The 18741-nt window shown below is 42.2% G+C and overlaps 2 protein-coding genes across 6 annotated transcripts in view; both read right to left on the bottom strand.

The window, feature by feature from the left end:
* Window positions 1-6949: 6949 nt before the first annotated feature.
* On the bottom strand, window positions 6950-10597 carry KCNJ11 (potassium inwardly rectifying channel subfamily J member 11). The gene has a single exon (XM_075094671.1). The coding sequence runs from the start codon at window positions 10190-10192 to the stop codon at window positions 8990-8992; it is 1203 nt and encodes a 400-aa protein (XP_074950772.1). The 5' UTR covers window positions 10193-10597; the 3' UTR covers window positions 6950-8989.
* Window positions 10598-15649: 5052 nt separating this feature from the next.
* The window catches only part of ABCC8 (ATP binding cassette subfamily C member 8), an 81453-nt gene continuing 78361 nt past the window's right edge, over window positions 15650-18741 (bottom strand). For 3 of the 5 annotated variants that reach the window (XR_012660780.1, XM_075094669.1, XM_075094670.1), the window contains one exon: window positions 15650-16280. Coding sequence is in view for 2 of the 5 variants with exons in the window: in XM_075094669.1 (XP_074950770.1) it covers window positions 16143-16280 (138 nt within the window). In the remaining 3 variants the exon portion in view is untranslated. Of the gene's footprint in view, window positions 16281-17784; window positions 17995-18741 lie in introns of all 5 variants that reach the window. The other 2 variants (XR_012660779.1, XR_012660781.1) reach the window with 1 other exon arrangement.

The raw sequence follows: 18741 nt of genomic DNA, 5'->3' as shown, positions 1-18741 counted from the left end.
TACATTAACTCCCTTTATGGTAGGTCAGTATAAGATTATTGCTATTGTAAATAATTGTATTTCTTCTTACTTTGTAGAAGAACGTAAGAGGACTGCTAACAAACTGTCTTTGACTGCAAATCAGAGCCACACAGAACCTTTTAAGTATTAGTTTTAAAACAGAGCAAAACAACCACAGCCATTCTGATCATATAATCCCTGAGCATGACTCTTCCCTTACCAGGCAAACATTACTGGAAGGTATGATAAGCAACAGGATGGCTTATGCAGCAGCTGCATGCCCCTGTATCTCCTAGAGGACTTTAGGCTTGGGATCAGCAACGTATGTGTAGAAGGGGTAGAAAGAGACAGGATGTGTATTGTCCACCACCAAAGTTGTCCCCAGGTTAATACTAGTAGTTGTTAAAGACTTTTTTTTTGATACGGAAGTCACCTGAAGGCAGCAGTAAGAGATCTTGGCAGTCCAGGCAGAGATTCACAGAGATACAGAGAAAGTTTCTGAACACATGACATTTTCACATTGGGCCTCCTCAAGGCCAAGTCCAAACAAAGTGAATAAGCAGTCAGTCAGTCTTCTATTCATACTAGCCTCTTCAGGTAGTTATTTAATGCTACAGAACATCAGTGAAATGTGATAATCAGAGTTTTAACAGTAGAACAGAAACCATTCAGCCAACAAGACACATATGTGGAGTGGTTTTGGTGCTAAGACCTTTACCCTCCCCTCTCTGAAAAAAAAATAAAATCAAAGATCCTCATTCAACTAGCCAAGAAGCAGTTACCACTTTGAAGATGAAGTGCCTTACTGCAAATCCAAAGGCTAGCATAGATGTGACACTTCAGTGCTGTGTATCTGGAAGGAACAGAAACAGGGTAATTTTAGTTGCCTCATTTAAGGGACTATTCCCTGTTGAGGAAGAAGTATAAAATAAGGACTATGAGGATGGATCTGGTTTAATCTCCTGTGTAACTTACAAAACAGAAAAGCAGAGCAAAAAATGTAAGATCAGATGTGATGTTTCTACTGAAAGATGAAACTTTTGAGGAGGCCTACATTTTAAAACTTGATTGAGCTCCACTTAACAAAGGAAATGGACTCTCTTCAGTGAAGACAGATCTGCACATAACAGCAGAAAGACTTGTGATACCACTGAAATATCTTGAATAGTAGTACTGTAATTTAAGAGTTCCGACTGCAGGTCACAGGGCTATGACATGCTGTGGAATTTTTTATCTTATTTTTTCCCTTCAACAGATGCTGTTCAAGAACACAACAGAAGTGACATAGTTTTCAGGCTATGTACAGTAATGACCACGATAAGTAGGGGGGGGGGGAAAAAAAATCAAATAAAGGAATAAAAACTTTGCTGCAATTAAAAAAGGAAACATGAAGAAACAACTTTTCAAACTGAATGATCAAATATCACTACCAAATGCATCCATTTAGTAAAGCAGGTAGATTCTAAGTGTAAAGATTTCAGCTATGGATGTCCAGACAATACTTGATATAAGAAAATCTGTGATAAGATACTGGCTACTTCCTAGAGAGACATTTCTAAAGATAGATACTGCCTTTGGAAAAATAGCTGTTTACTGCCTATAATTCTAGATAAATTCTCAGCAAGCATGAGTTTTCTCCATGGTTGGTGAAGCCAGCCATTACACACACATAGAATCACAGACAGAATCACAGGTTGGAAGGGACCTCAGGGATCATCTAGTCCAACCTTTCTGGGAAGAGCACAGTCTAGACAAGATGGCCCAGCATCCTGTCCAGACGAATCTTGAAGGTGCCCAACGTGGCCGAGTCAACCACTTCCCTGGGGAGATTATTCCAATGGTTGACTGTCCTCACTGTGAAAAATTTTCCTCTCACGTCCAATCGGAATCTCCCCAAGAGCAACGTGTGTCCATTCCCCCATGTCCTCTCCATGTGACTCCTTGTAAAAAAGCAGTCTCCATCATCTTTGTAGCTGCTCCTTAAGTACTGGTACATGGTGATGAGATCCCCTCTGAGCCTCCTTTTCTCAAGGCTGAACAATGGGAGACAGCTAAGGAACCTTTATCACCACACTGCTTGGCCTGACTTAGTTCTTTCAAATCAAGCCACCCTTATGTATTTAGTGATCAGCACACCCACTGTGTGCTAATCAAAAAAATCACTGGGGATGGCTGTATAGTGTAGCTTCTTTACCCTCAGGGTCAAAATTTACCATCATTTTATATAAGGAAGCTGCTCTCTAGGCAGTCTGCTCCAACAAAATCCATACATTTTACAAGAAGAACACTCCGATCTTCCTGTTCATCTCACTACTCTCTTTTTCCACCCATCCCATGAAAATAAGCATTATCTTGCTAAATTTTTTTCTCAAGTTTTGAAGGTAAAGGAGACTTAACAACACTGGAAAAATGCATCTGAGGTAAAGGCAGGGTGTGGAAAATATTGTCCCCATCGCTTGTATGCAGTCACCAAGAGACAGTGAGAACTTAGAATCATAGAATCATTTAGATCAGATAAAGCCTTTAAGATCATCAAATCCAACCATAAACCTAAGTCCACCACTAAACCATGTCCCTAAGTACCACATCTACATGTCTTTTAAATACCTCCGGAGATGGTGACTCAACCACTTCCCTGGGCAGCCCGTTCAATGCTTGGTAACCTTTTTGTGAAAACATTTTTCCTAATATCCAATCTAAACCTCTCCTGGTGCAACTTGAAGCCATTTCCTCCCCTCTTGTTACTTGGGAAAAGAGGCCAACACCCACCTCACTACTACCTCCTTTCAGGTACTAGACAAACAGGGCAAGCTGATCTCAAACCACAACATAAACATTCAAGTCATTAAAATACCTCAGCATATAGGATTATAGACTATTCACAAGAGCCATATTCTATCATGCTAGAGAAAAAGGAACTAAAACAAGATTTTTACTCACAGGGTACAGGAAGACATTCCCAGGAAATGTAGCAGAGGGAGACTTTTAACATAAAACATGGGGAACAACATCACTGCTGTAGTAAAGGCACCATTAGAAACAATTTGGGTCAGCTCCCCACCTCATTAACCTATAGCACTCAATCCTAAGAGGAAAAACCTGGTGCTAATGAACTTAATGAACCCCCTGGCAGGTTCTCTTGATTTTAAAGGTCTGGGATTTAACATGGACACCTGATCTGAAGCTCACTGAAGTGAAGGGCCCCTGCTGTTGGCATTGATTCTCTGTGCCTGAGCTCTGCTCAGGAATAACATTATTACAGAATATAACAACAATGCTATTTATATACTGTGCCCCACCCGCTCTTGGGCAGAAAAAGCATAAATGCAAAACAGTAAGCAGGTATTGGCCACTTAAAATAGGAAATAAACCACGAACAGCCAGGGAAGGATATGGGTGGCTCCTGCCCTAGCATGTGGCAGCCCTACTCCCAAGTCAGGCCTCACCACCCTTGTGGTAGCGAGGGCAGAGGGATGGAATGGGAGCTCGATGCCTCCTGCCAAGGCAGGCACCAGCTCCTGTGATGGGAGGAAAAAGGAGATGTGTTCCTCTGCAGGGCTACTGTCACAAGGCCTATGGGCCCCCTCCAGTTCAGATGGAATTGATATTTAAGGCTGCTCAGCTTTGCAGTAAAGGAGCTGGTTAGGAAACCTCTCTTAGAGTTGCTATCTGTGTTTAAACTCAGTAAGTCAGTCAGGCACAAATGTTGACAGGGTTAAGTGGTGACGAGGGACTGCAGGTTTTAAATTTTGAAAATTACTTTTAAACTGAGTCACCCCCTGTGATGATTCTTTAAAGTCACACTATGTATTAAAATAGGGATGTAGGCCAGAAAAACTTGCAGCATACCATCCTCTGAAGGCACCTAGCAGTGCTAAGAGCAGGATGGAGGCAGCAGTATCTGCAGCCTCTCAGGAATGTCTTCTGCTCTTTTAATAGTTCTCCTTGGGGGGGTGTGGAGGTTTGTATCACGTATCTTTCTCCTGTTGCTGAATCAAAAATAGTACACTGAGTCATTTGTTACAGGCAGTTAGACAGTCACTAGCCCTGTTGAGCACGCATCCCACCACCTGCTCTGGTCCAGCTTACCCAAGGCCTGCTTCACACAAGGGTCTCCTCACCTCAAACAGCAGCTTTGCTTGGGTAAGGTCTGCAGCACTGATTAAATGCCTCTTTCTGCTGCAGCACATGCTTTCAGCAGGTTGGCAGATTACATCCTTTGATCCAAAAATCCACTGAAATGGGTGGGAATTTTTCTGCTGCCTTCCAGGAACTGTGGGTCAGGGCTTTTGGGTTTGAGATGTCTACCCTGGAATGGGGCAGCTGGCCCTGGATGAATGCAGGGCCACATGGGAACACGCACTGCAAAGAGCATTGACCCTGGCTGTTTTTAGTAGCAACGCAAGTATGACTTTGGGCATGGGAGAGAGAAAGGTGTAAGCAGGGAGCCTAAAATGCAGTGGTTTTGAACCTTCTTCTCTTCTCCCTCAGCCTTAACCTGAAGAGCTAAAGCACTTCCCCTTCCGCAGGGACCTGCAAAATGAACAATGGGGAATAATCCATGGTAGTTTATTAATATCCAGTTTCTAGAAATAGCTATTTCCATGCTTTGTACAAGGAATCACTGTGAAAGTTGCAAGCTTGGCAATTTCACAGAGGTTTTGGGGTTTCTAATACCTATTTTATTTTTGCGTTTTATTTCCCAAAGCACTCTTGTGCTTTACCCCAAATCAAAACAATCTGTGCTAGCACCTCTACAGTAATTGCCTTCAGGGGTGACCAATGTACAAAGAAAGAGTGGAAGAGGAAGGAAAACATGAAGAAACAAATTCAGTTTTCAAAGAACAATTAATTGTTCATTAGATTGAAATTATTAACTATTAATAAATAACTAACCACAAGGAGCAGTCACCACAAAGCCCTCCTAATACTGCTTCTGTTGTGACTTGTACCTTGCTCAAAGCGCAGCAATATTTACCCACTGGATTGAGTAATGCTGATCATGCCCAGCCTGCAGTCTTGCCTTCCAGGGCAGACTGAATTTTGACATTGACCCCGTTGCTAATCTATGCTAGCATGTAAACCTTGGCCTTGTTAAAGACACTTATACCAGCCACTCATAGCTGCTTTTTAGGTCTCTGATCTCTCATCTCGGCATTGTCACACCTTTGCTGGTGTGAAGGGCTTCCAAAGAAAATAGTTTATTACTTCTTGGCATTGTCTTCTCACTGTGTCACTTGTGGATTTAAAATATTTAGTGTCCCTGGCCCTTTATTGCCTTAATATACAGCCTCTTGAGTTCACTTCTAGTTTGTATCTATTTTACAGGGAGATTTTCCTACTGAAGTACACTGCTATAATACCATACTTATCATGTGCCTTGGGGGATAAAGAGACAAAGTCAGACCCTGTTATACTCTAATTTTGCATGCATATGTCACTTGATTTCATCAGGAAACGTGACAACAAACTGATATGCCCAGTGGCTATGTTCTCACCAGCACTCACTACAAGTATTTTAAAACTACAGCATATAACATGAGCATCCTCCAGTCTCTGATTAATAAGCTCTGTGATCCTTCTGTCTATCCAAACAGCTTAACAAACTAACTCGAATGCACAAACCAGTGTGAATTCTGAGCATAAACTGATAATGGTCCATGGACTCTGAAGCACATGAAGGCAATTTCCATGGACACAGTTGGTTCCCTAAATTCAACCATGGGTCGCTACAAAACCTACAGCTTCCCACTTCTTGTGTCTGCGTCCTCCCCTTGGTCAGGGCAAGCCCTGAGCCTGTAGCCCCAGCTTCCCTCACACTGGTTTCTGTGCAGAGGAAATGTGGAGAAGCAACAGCTGTGGGAGCCACAGTACATTCCCCGCAGCTGCTTGGCATGACCCCAACTGCAGTACAACCTACAAAAAGCAGATATAGGCTGAGAGAGAAAGTTCAAAAGCCCACTCCCTTCGGCCTTCAACTACAGAAACACAGTTTGCTCATTGCCAAGAATGAAGACTCCTCTACATTGAATGATAGCACTGACACCTTCTTCAGAACCTTCCTACAGAGAATGGGGATGGTCAGCATAAGTACCACTTTAATAACAATTTCAGATATTTGTGTTCCTAAATACTTTGTAAATGACAAAATGAAAGGAGCCTCACAAAGAAGTAATATCCCTAGTACAAAATAAGTACATTTGTTATTCCTTGCTCTGCCCCTGAAATGCTTCTGAATATTTTAAATGGTGAAAGAAGAACTAAAAATTACAAGAATTCTGAGATTCAAAATCACCAACACTTTGAAATAATTCATTATGGTGATTTTAATAATACGAATCCTGCCTTCCTTATAATATTACGATGCCTATTTATTGCAAGACTTTAGAAAACTAGGCAGATTCTTACAAAAGAAGTGACATAAAAGGTGGTCCTGAAAGCAGCCCAGTGAATGCAAGCTGCTTCCTCTCATCTTCTCACTCCCATCTCATAGTGAACAAAGAGAATTTTCTACCTCTCTGTAGCACAGATTTCCCTGAGGGAAAAGGAGGCTTGCATCAGTTGCTGAAAATAGTTGCATGGTAGTGCTGCTGAAGTTGCTTCACATTTAGGTCAAATCTTGACAAAAGCTTTAAAATTCTACCAGAGCAGAAGGGGTTTTATGCAAAAACCTTAAGGTGTATCTTACATGTTGAAATAAGGCACTAAGGAGGCTAAGGAGAAGCCAACGATTTCAAGGCACTGGAAAGCTAACTCTAATATTTTATCTATGACTCTTGTAAGAATAGAGCAGTAGCATTGTGACAGGTGATAAAGAACAACGAACTTTCAAAGGGACCAGGTGTTTAGGAGATGCAAACAGCTCTACTGTTAAGTGCCCCTCCCCCAGACAATGGAACAGGGGCAGTAAAAGGGAAAGCTGGAGAAGTAATGTGACAATTAGGCTCAGTCTCACAGAAGAAATTTAATCATCAAAGGCATTTAATCATTCCTTATTTTTAAAAACAGGATTTTTTATGATTACAAATGTAAAATATGCCTTTCCAAATTTCCTTTGCTGAATATTTGTTAATGCTAGTTTGACTGTCTCTTCACTGTGAAACACATACCACATTTTTAAAGCTGTTCACAGAGTAGTATTGGTGTATGGGGACTTTGGAAACTGAACAGGCATTTATTCTTTTAACTGGCAGTCTGATAAGAATAACAGGTTTTCATAAAAATGAAATACACAAATATTGAAAATATAACTACTGTTTTATAATTTTAAAACAACCTTTGATTTTACCCAAACATAATTTCATTTTATTACAGATGCCTGAAAATTCCACAGTCAATATGGAAGTTTTTTCATACTTTTGAATGAGTTTGTCATATTGTTATACTGATGAGGCATCAAAAATTTGCCATATTATTGCCAACACAAACCATTTCAGGTGACTGTCGTGAACTACATTAACACACAAGAACTTGATACTAGAAGCTCTTTGAATAATTAAGTTTGAAAGTAACTTGGTGCCTCTCTGCACAGCTTGTGTAACCAGGTGTTGCATCGGTTCTGTAATGCTTATTTAGCTTTTATTTGGACATTATCTTTTTTCACTTGAGTGGCATTTTGCCCTGCTGATAGCACACTGCAGTTAATACTGTTGCTACCTCCTAATAACCCTGAACAGAAATAAAATCGCTGCTGTTACTAACATCCCCAGACAGAGGATTTGCAGGAGCATGCTAAGGGAAATTGCTCCTATTGTCACTGTGGAACTGAGGGCTGAACACCTCTCCTGCGTGTTTGCCGGTAAATGCCAGACCTTGAATTCAGCTAAAAACCAAGGCAGGCACTGGCTGTGCAGGGCGGTCAGGATATAGATGGAAATGGAATAATTTCCTCAGCAGGAGTATGTTCTGTGACACAGCATCCCCAGAGTGACCACACAGTCTTACACATCACTTCTTTCCCTAAGCACAAAACCCTCTGCTTCTCTTACAAAAGGGAAAGGAGTGAAAGGTTTTGCTTACTGCATGCAGCTATAATTTCAGCATTCAGCAGTGCCCTTTAATTTAAAATATCTAATTCTATTTATATTCCCTGATTATCTAACAGAATTCACTCTGACCTAAGAAAGAGATTAATTTTTTTACTGGGTATCCTATTGCCATGTGGCTCTGTGTGTGTGTGTGATGTTGCTTCCCTTCATTTAGACAACTAGAATACAGAATTTTTGCTATTTATATTTCATTTCAGTTGTATACTATCTGCTACTCTTTTTAAAGGGAAAGCATTGCTTAATATCAGAAATGTACAGTCCAAAAAGGTATTCCTTAATGTTTTATTTCAGAAGTGTAAAGAGTTTTAAAATAAAGAAAGTAAATATTCAAATACATGTCATACTGCATGTGGTAGGAGTAGCTCCATACAGTGCAATATGGATGAAGCAAATCTGGCAGTTAATTTCTTTGAGAAATAGAGTATAATACATAGATGCTTCCAGATCTGGTCTTGTGTCATACATAACATTGCCTGACCTTTTTGTTATAATTTAAATCCAGCCTGCTTTATTAATTATTAATATTTTATTTTGCTATATTGATTGTTCAAGTTAGAAAAAAACCAGTTAAAAACTACTGAATTTAGAACACTGCAAGACCCTAAGTACTGCAATCTCGGACGATAAATATACATCTGTTTTTTGAGAAAATGTCATTACCTGCAGATTAACCAATGCAAAATGATCGTGCAATTAAATAGTCTGAATTGAAATTTAAAGCTGCAGACCATGATTTTCCTACTCCCAGTGTTGCTTGAAATCTCTCACACAGTTAAAAAAATATAATTAACTTTAATTTATCTCACAATAAATAACACCAGAACATACCTTGTGCTACCAACCTGAATTTAAAAAAAAAGAGTAAGAGGCCACCTCAGTGTTTTGAGTTCACGAGATCTTTCAGTCACCAAACCCTAACAAAGTTTTCCATTCAAAAGGCATCAAGAGGGCTCATCACTTATGGTAAACCTGGGCTTTAGCTTGACAGACCTCTTCCTTATTGTGCCTTTAGGGGACAATGGCATGCTGTCCATAATGCTTTTGTCCTCCTCCAGCTGCCTAGCAGTGCACGAAGGGGTGGGCACTTTCACCGTGTTGCCAAATTTAGAGTAGTCCACGGAGTATCGCCCATCTTCCTCTGCCACGATGGGCACAAACCTTTGGCCCCAGAGGATTTCATCTGCCAGATAGGAGGTTCTGGCTTGAGTGGTGATGCCGGTGGTCTCCACCACCCCTTCCAAGATGACAATGATCTCCAGGTCCTCATGATGGTGAAGGTTGAGGGGGGAGATGTCGTAGAGGGGGCTGTTCTTGTCTATCACGTGGTAGATGATGAGTGGGGAGACGAGGAAGATGCTGTTGCCCCCCACGGGGTTCTCCATTTGGATGTCAATCTGGTTGAGGGGCACCACCTCCCCCTCCAGGCTGGCAGTCTTCTTCACCACCTGCATGCGGATGGTGGCGCTGATGATCATGCTCTTCCGGAGGTCACCCACCCGCAGCATGAAGCAGAGCTTGCCCTCCCGCAGGGCGATGACCGCGTGCTTGCTGAAGATGAGAGTCTCAGCCCGGCGGTGGGCCTGCGAGGTCTTCATGAAGATGCAGCCCAGCATAATGGCGTTGATCACCAGCCCCACGATGTTCTGCACGATCAGCACCAGGATGGCGGCCGGGCACTCCTCTGTCACCATGCGTCCCCCGAAACCAATTGTCACCTGCACCTCGATGGAGAAGAGGAAGGCGGAGGTGAAGGAGTGGATGCTGGTCACGCAGGGCACAAAGCTGGCCGGGGCCCCCGCCGCCCCCTCTCCGGGGTCACGCTGCAGCCGGGTGCTGTGGTCCAGGTCTCCGTGGGCGAAGGCGATGAGCCACCAGACCATGCCGAAGAGCAGCCAGCTGCAGAGGAAGGACATGGTGAAGATGAGCAGCGTGTGGGGCCACTTGAGATCCACCAGGGTGGTGAAGACGTCCTGGAGGAAGCGTCCCTGCTCCCGGATGTTTTTATGGGCCACGTTGCAGGCACCGTTCTTGCCCACGAAACGCGCCCGCCGCTCCCGGGCGCGGTACCGGGCATGATCCGGCACATCCTCCGCCAGTCGGGTCAGCACGTACTCCTCGGGGATGATCCCCTTCCTCGACAGCATGGCTCCCCGCCGCCGCCGCTCCGCCGCTCAGCGCCGCCCCATGCACCCGCCGCTCCGCCGGGGGGCGGGAGGGGGGACGGGACGGCCGCGCCGCGGAGGCCGAGCGGGCTCACGGCGCCGCTGCAGCCCCCGCCGTAGCCGGCCCGGCAGTGCGGCGGCGGCGGCGGAGGGGAGGTGGTGGGGTCCGCGGCGGCCACCAGGCGGCGTAGCCGGGACCGGGAGCGGCGGAGCTCGGCCCCACAGGCCGGTTCCCGGCTTGTGGGGTCGGGCCCCGCCGCTCCCGCTCCCGTTGTTGCGGTCCCCGAGCCGGTACCGGCTCCTCGGCGAGCCCGAAGCGGAGGGACGAGGTGCTGAGGCGTTCCCGAGCGCGCGTGTGTGGATGAGCCGTGCGCGCCTCCGCGTAACGGTCGTTGAGCAACGGGCGCAACGGAAGGTGGTTAAAAAACCGTTGGGCGCCCCTCGTCGGCGTCGCCCTGTGGGAAGGGAAGGGGGGAGCCGAGTCCCGCACTGCACCCCGGTGAGGGCTGGGTGCGTTTCGTTACCTTTTTACCTCAGGTTGGGTTTGGGTTTTTTTGGTGTTTTTTTGTTTTTGTTTCCTTTCCTGAGGAAGGGGGAAGGTCGGGTTTCGGGCCGCGGTAGTGTGAGCGAGCCCCTCTCCCCGGAGCCAATTTCCATAAATATTTGTTTGAGGGTGGATTTGCTGCCGGTATATGGCTTCCATTACCAGCCACTGCTTTGCGGGATGGTGTGGTTTCAGGTTCGGCAATTATTCTGTGAAATAGAAAACAAAATGGTGCTGGGGATTTTTTTTAAAGGAAATCTTTAATGTGAAAAAAAAAATTCAGCTGCATATCTTTCTGTAAGTAGGAGGAAAGCATCCATCTAGTGAATTGGGAAGGCAGTGGTAGGGAATTCCCTTGAGGAGGCCAAGTTGAAGGACATAATGGTTAAACACAGACCTGGAATTTAACGGGCTCGTTCCCACGTAGAAAATTTGCTAGAGTTATTTAGCCTTGATGAAGGAAGGATTTTTCCTTAAAGAAGGAGCTCATGAAATGATGTAAGCTGTGACTGCTCAGGAAAATGTCTACTGTCCAAACAGCAGCAGTACGTTGCAAACGAATAATCCATCCGCAAATGGTTAACCCACAGTGACATGAACTTCCAGATAAGACATCAAGATCGCCAGAAGAGGTGACAAAAGGAGGCAGGAAGGCAGAACTTGTGTGTGGCAGTATGTCTGTTTGCATATAATGCATACGTGTGCACGCATATAAGGATCTAGCTTTATGACAAGATGCGTTATTTAAAAACGCTCTTATGTGACTGCTCCACTGTTTGAACAGCAATATTCTCATTTGTGTGTTTACTTACGCTGATTTAAATATTTTGTGTCTATTTCAGTTCAGATGCCAAATTTGTAGAGTTGCTAGGGCATCCTAGGGTATTCTGGATAAGAGTTTTCTTTTTCTTCAGTGCTAGTGGATTTATGATTATATTTTTCTAATCATATATGTCTGTGGACTTTCCCTTCAGTTTTGGCTCTAAGTGCTTCGGTACATACTGTAAGCAGTTAGTGGCATTGATCGCCTGGGCAAGGCGGTTGCCTAGTTGACAGTTGGGCACCAGCCAGTTGGGGCTGAAATTAACTTTCGCCTACTTACTGTGGCCCACCTAGGGATTTTGGAGTAGTATTTTTAAGTAAGCACTCTGAGGTCTATAAGCAGTCGTTATAGCTCTTGCAATTAAATTATTACTATTACTTCAGACTAGTTCTACTTTCTATACATGAATAGTTGCATGTCCTTGGACACATCCATTCCTTTTGGAGGGGTCAGTTTCCCAATACTCTACATTTTATCCTGTTCTGGGTCATCCTTCTTGCTGCTTTGATAAATAAAATGGAAATGACAACAAGGTGCCCTGGCACCTGTCTGCCAGGCCGCTGAGCTTAGCCCAAGATGTTCCCCCTTTCTCTGTATCTCTTTGCTAGACATTTTTTGTGTGCTTGCTGTTAATGTCAGCGGCATCTACACTTTTACTTTGTTAAGTACCTGTATTATATATACAATTTAACCTCAAATATATTGTATTTTTCATACTTTTCTTTCTAAACACTTAAAAAAAACCCAAATGGATAAAATTATTTGAAGATTCACTTGTCAAAGGTGTGATTCTCCAGCTGATGGCAGCTCATAGTTACTTCCAGGATTTTGAAGTGAACATGAAGACGCTGTATAATACCATGCAGTTCACTGGTAACATTTCACACTCTTCTGCAGAGATGAACATAGGTATTCAAGAGGCAGTCGTGCCTTTCCTGCCATTTTCTTACTCTTTTCTAATCATTGTATTATCTGTACCTTTTCCTCCAGAGGGTGGCTACTACATGAATGTAGAATGAAAAGAAATATGCTGGGGAGGAGTTTTTTAAAGGGAAAGGTAAATTGCTTCATAATCTGGTGCTCAGAACGACCATGAGGCAAGCGGGGTTGCATGAACACGCTTACTGTGTTGGTTTTAGGAATCCTGAACGCTGCAGAGCCAGAAGAGTGTGTCTTTGTTTCCACTTCTGTTCTTTATTGGGACTGCCATTTGCCACTTCTTTTCCTTCACCTCTGAGCACTTGTTGGCTGAGATGGGACAGCAAAGCAAGTGGCTTCTGCTGAAGAATTTCTAGAGCAGAATAAAAAGAAGCCCTGTCTTTGTGGATCAAGTGACAGATACTTAAAAGAAAAAAGTGACAGAACTTCTGAGTGAGCCAACATATTTGTGTTAAGAGCTGCTGAACAAATTGGGCTCACTAACAATCCCACTCTGTAGTATCAAATCATGAGGGGTAAGTTTTTCCAGGTTTGGATTTCAGAACTCTCCCCTGCCCTGATTTATCCTAATTTTAATGGCTGTCAGAGATTACCATAACTGTTAAATTAAAATTTAGTTGGTACCATGGTACCAACTCCTTTTAGAAGCAGCCATTTTCTTTCAAAGGCCACACAGCATTAACCTAACATGAATTAAGCCTCACAAATCACCTTGCTGTACTGAGTGGGCAGAGAGAAGGAAAGAGATTGGACTTGGTTGTGCGAAGGCACATGGGAAGGCATGAGCAGAGCTGAGATGAGGGCTAATGTAGCAGGCATACTGTGCTTCCTGGCCTTCCAAGGAAATAGCATTCCCTTAGAAATAACTAGAACAGGATGAAATGGCCTCCCTAGGACAAGGGGATAAATGCTATAAAGGTTCTGGCATAATAGGAGCATTTATAGAAAACAAACAAAACAGACCCTGTTGCATCTCCACGGGCAGCGTATCCCGCTAATGCCGCTGGGACTGAGCTGAGTCCCATCCCAGAGGCAAAGTGAAAGTCTGGACATGGTTTCTCTGGGGCTGTCTTGCACCCATTGTAGTACAGCACTTCGCTTCGTAATGCTTCATTGCCTTGTGAAGTACATTTGTGAGCTTGATTCAATAGTGACTTTTGGAATGTGTGTCTTGAGGCAACAGGTTTAATGACTCAGTTAATGGCAGTGAGCTTCCCACCATAGAATAATTTTCTTGGCTACTGCTACTGGTCACTGCTGAGATGCTAACGTTTTGGAGCTTGGGGGCAGAAATCCCCTGGGACTTGGCCCCATATAAACAAGACTAGATAAAATGTGCTGAGGAGATGTGAAGCGTATTCTGTCCAAGTGGTAGCTAAGAGGCCTCCCTGTTCATAGACATTTATCTAGCAGTGTGGTACCATTAAAAAGATATATAGTCGTTGGATATGTACCAACTCACTCTATTCTTCTGCAGCACTACTTTGTGAAACATAAGCCCCATTTACAATGGAAAGGTATGACACTTGTATTTTGAGTTCTTATTTCTTGCTGACATATATTAAGAAATAATACAGTTGTCTTAGCGATACGTGTGTCCTTTACTCCCTTGCGTCCCTTTCCAGGTAAGGTTGCCAGAAGCTTGTGGAATAGGAGCTAGTCCAAATTGCAGGGTCAAACCCCAGGCACTTTATTAAAAGCATATAAACCCTCACTTCTCTGGATCTCTCCTCTTGCCATTAGGATTTAGGATCTTCCACAGATGGTTGCAAAACTTCTAGGGATTGCTCTCTGCAGCATGAGATTGTGATGTCCTGCAGAGTGGTATTTTCCTAAGCCTTTACAGGATGAGATCCTGCCTTAGACCAGTGCTGGGCAGGCAAGAGACAGCACACACAGTAGCTGTAGTAGAAACCTGCTCTGCGCTCACTGCGCACTTCTGCTACCCTGGAAGGATAGTCAGCTGTTGCCCATTTCTTCTGTCTTAGCCCTAATGGATGCCTGGTTTCCCAGGGTAAAAACACAGCAATAGTTCTGCATCTATTTTTTCTATAAAGCTGCCCAGCAAAATGATTCCCTAGAGGATGAGGTATCTCCCAACGGCCCCTTTTTCTCCCTTCATCTGTAGTAGGCAATGACAGAGCTTGCGCATTTCATCTGCATAACTGTACTCTACCTCCCCACTTTTGCCATTGTTCATCCTACACGCTCCTGTCGGTTATATGTTTTCTGGCCCCAGTGTAACGCCCGTAGGTATTGCACAAATAACACCAGGCAGATGCTACAAATACTCCACTGTGGAACTGGTAACACTACTTAAACACCAACAACAGTTCTTCAGTTTTTCTTGCTCTCTGCTGCAGTGCCAGAAGTAATGCATTAAAAATATAATGTATCACATATCCCGTGAGAACTGAGGTGTCTTTTTACTTAAAGCCTTTAAAAAAAATAATTCCAAACTTAAAAAAAAATTTCCCAAGCACTAGAAATTCTTCAAAAAGGGGAAGATAACAAAAATGGACGTAAAGCCAAAGGTGCTATAAAAAGAGTAACAGTGAAAAATTCATTGTAGCTTTCTGTTAGGTCATTGACATTCTAACCACTTTGCAAGTAATAAATCCTGAAATGATTGTCATAATGAATCAATAGGGCAGGGATAAGTAGTTGTCCAGGCAAATTAGGATAATTTCAGTGGTTACAAGTGAATAAGTATACATAATTTATTGGTAAGGATCACAGTGAATCTAGAATTAGTGTGATAGTGGGTGAGAAATGTGAGACTAGAAGATGAGTCAGGCGCTCATGGCTCTGAGCTACAGTAAAAGGTTTAATACTGTTTATTTACCAGATTTGAAGGGATAATTTCCAGATGAATTGGTACACCTGTACTGTCTAGAAACAGTGTGCATTAAGCACTGCTACTTTGTCACAGCCTGCCTCCTCTTAGCTTCCTCACAGTTTGGGAGGGAGTCTGGCTCAGTCCCGTTTGGAATCAGTACAATACGATTCAATGTGGGTAGAGGTGAGGCAGCCTAAGAAAGACTAAAGGAATCAGATTGTGATTAATTTCTGAAAGGCATTAAAGGAGAGACCAATACACACAGGCACTATAAATAAACCACAATATAAAAAAAAAGTTTTATAGATTTTATATTTAGATATTAAAGCTTTACAGAGTCATATGATTAAAAGAGATACAAGCTTTTGAGAAATACTTTTGGTATATAATTTTTAGTCCTGCAATTAGTCAGTCATAAGTATTATCTACAGTAGAGCTATGATGCATAAAAAAATAACATGTTAATAAAATGACAGGACATGTTTAAGAGTTACATAAAAACTCCATGCTGGCTATGTTTGTTTGATGTGTGTCCTGTCATATTTCACCCATGTAGTTTGTTTCAACCATATTTCGTGATTCTTTGGTAGCAAATAAAAAGAGTAGTAGTAGTATACAAAAACAGAAAATACATGGATAATTCATTAATGTTTCAGATGGAGAAAAAATGGCTCATTTTATTAAAAAAGGAAAACCTCAGTTTATTATGAAATAATATTTATTTACAGGTATTTTACATTTCTAGAAAATAATACAATTGTACTTTAAAATGCTTCATTTATTTTTATTACTTATCTGCTTGTACAAAAGAAGCAAAGACACTGTCTTCTTGTTCTAGCAGAACCTCAGGCTTGTCATACTCCAGAATAACTCCTCTCTTCATTACAATAACCAAATCTGCATTGAGGATTGTGTGCACGCGATGCTGAAAAACAAACAAAAATGCCCATTCAGTGTATCTATCAAATGTATTCTAGGATAAGACAGAATTCCAGAAATTAATTTTCCTATCAAGTTCAATTAAGGCTACTTATGCTACTTTTCATCCTATTTTACTATGCAAATACTGCAGATAAATATACAGACCAAGAGGCCCCATGGATATTCAGGTACCTAAATTGCACTTTATGTATGAATTGTCATCTGAGGTCAGTCTGCTGTGTCCTAGCCCAGAGCCCTGCCACCAAGTGTTGCCACAAGAAGGTAGCCAGGAAGAGCTGAAACAGGGCAAGAGAGTGCGGTACTGCATGTTGGTACCCTCTCAGTCCCAGACTACATCTAGATCAGGGGTTACTGATCTTGGTATGGTTTGTCTATTTGTAAACTGCATCAATCTCTCTTCTAAGACCTTGCCCATGTCTTCTCTTGAGCTTTCATAAGCATTTTGCATCCACATCCTTTGGAAAAGATTTTTCCAGGCTTGCTACCCACTGCATGAGCAAGTACCTTTGGGCCTCGTTGCTCCAAGATTCATCTGTTGCCTCTTCCCCCTTGCCTCATGATTTTGCAGACCTGTCTCACATGTCCTTCTTCCAGGCAGAAAAGACCTAGCCTACTCAGCTGCACCACTTAAGGAGCAGTTCTACACCTCTGATCATCCTTGTGCTTCTCAACATTTTTCAGTTGTAACATGTCTTTCTGGGGATGAAAAGGCTGGAACTACACACAATATTCAAGGTATTTGTGAACTATGGACTTATACAGTGGTATGATGCTTTCTTTTTTTTCTCTACTCTTTTCCTAAGTAAGCTCTAACATTTGATTAATTAATTTTATTAGGAAGAAACCTCCCCATTTTTTTCCATAGCGAATACTGAAAATAATTAATTTAGCTTTTCTGCAATACTGTTATCTTTCCTGAGCATTCCTTTCATATACCAATCATCAAATGGCCCCACAGATTGACAGACTTCTTGTTCCCAGTGTGTTTCAGGGATTCATGGATTCCTTACTAGTTTTGATGGCTTCCAGAAGCAGCTCTCTTTTTTTTTTTTCCTGCCTTATTGAATTTTCACATGTAACATGCCAGGTCTTCTTTTAGAAGAATGCCTTCTTGTTTCTAATAGTCCTTTTTATTTGTTTAGCCATACCAGCTTCTTTCTAACCTTATTCAAGCCTTTCCTAATAAATAACATGCGTTGGCTCTGAGATTTTTGAATAAAACCCTTGAGTAACTTCCATGATCCCTGTAGATTCAATTTTCTTCGCTTCCTCTTTTAGCTCCCCCCATTTATTTTTGGCTTTTGTTTTTAGCAAATCTCCTCATTTTTACATAATTCCACTTTTTAAAGTTGAGTATAACTGCATTGGATTTCTGGGGGTCTGCATTACTTCTGCAGGCATATTTAATCTTAGAATACTGTGGTCCCTGTTACACAATGATTCTTCACCCATAAGGTTCCTAATCAGATCTTGGGCACTTTCAGTACCAAAACAACTCTTGTATTTCCTTCTGTGGCTTCCTAGCCAGATGTTCCATGAAATAATTACTGATGGCATCTACAAATCTCTTCTCTGCTGCAGTCCCGTGACATTTATCCGGTCCGCAGGCAGGGGGAGGGGACTGAAATATCACATTCCAGTTGTACTTGCTGCCTTTGTCTGATCTCTTTCAGCATAACACAAGCAGTGCTGCCATCCTGGTAAAGTAACATAGATGATAATATCGACTGAATACTATAGTCGTCTTATTCTTCAAAGGCACAAGTTAGGAATATATGGATTTCTCAGAAAAAAAAACAACCACCAAACTCCACAAACAAAATCACTACCTAAAACCCCCCAAGAAAACCACATTATATTTTTATTAGAGCATTTTGCATACAAACCTACCTGCTGTAAACCACATTTACATTTGGAAGTAAAAACATTCAAAGTAAGTTTATACCAAAATGCTGTTTATTTGAACTGTACAGTTTAAAACTCACTAAGAGAGTGAAAGACTAACAAAACTTACTTAGTCAATCCCCAAACAAACTGAAAAAGATACATTAATGAAAAATGCAGTCCGACTCAGAGTTTTCATGCAGAGAAATTAGGAAATTTCATGCTTATGATTCCTTTGCTCTTTGTATAACGACATGCTGAATGGATACCATCAGTTAAATCAGGTTTCCTATTATACATTTTCTAGGTGAAAATAAAAAGATGCTTTAAGGTTCCTGAGCATAGATTTCTTGACTTGTTTAATTTTTAAATGTTATGACGCACAATGGCTTTACTTCACCTCCCTGAAATACGTGTTTTTAGAAAATAGAGGACTGAAGGGTATGTATTGCTCCTGACATATCTGTTAAGCCAACCACTTTGATTCTGGTCAAATCTCTTCCATACATGATTTTTTTAATAGATACTCTAGATGTTTGTACAATCACTTCCAGAATACA

The sequence above is a fragment of the Phalacrocorax aristotelis genome, chromosome 5 (genome assembly GCF_949628215.1).
Source record: "Phalacrocorax aristotelis chromosome 5, bGulAri2.1, whole genome shotgun sequence".
Lineage (NCBI taxonomy): Eukaryota > Metazoa > Chordata > Aves > Suliformes > Phalacrocoracidae > Phalacrocorax > Phalacrocorax aristotelis.
Note: the sequence above shows the minus strand (reverse complement) of the source record. Positions and strands in the feature narration are given on the sequence as shown.

Coding starts and splice junctions, on each gene's coding strand:
- KCNJ11 (XM_075094671.1), bottom strand. CDS start 10,192: ATGCTGTCGAGGAAGGGGATCATCCCCGAGGAGTACGTGCTGACCCGA.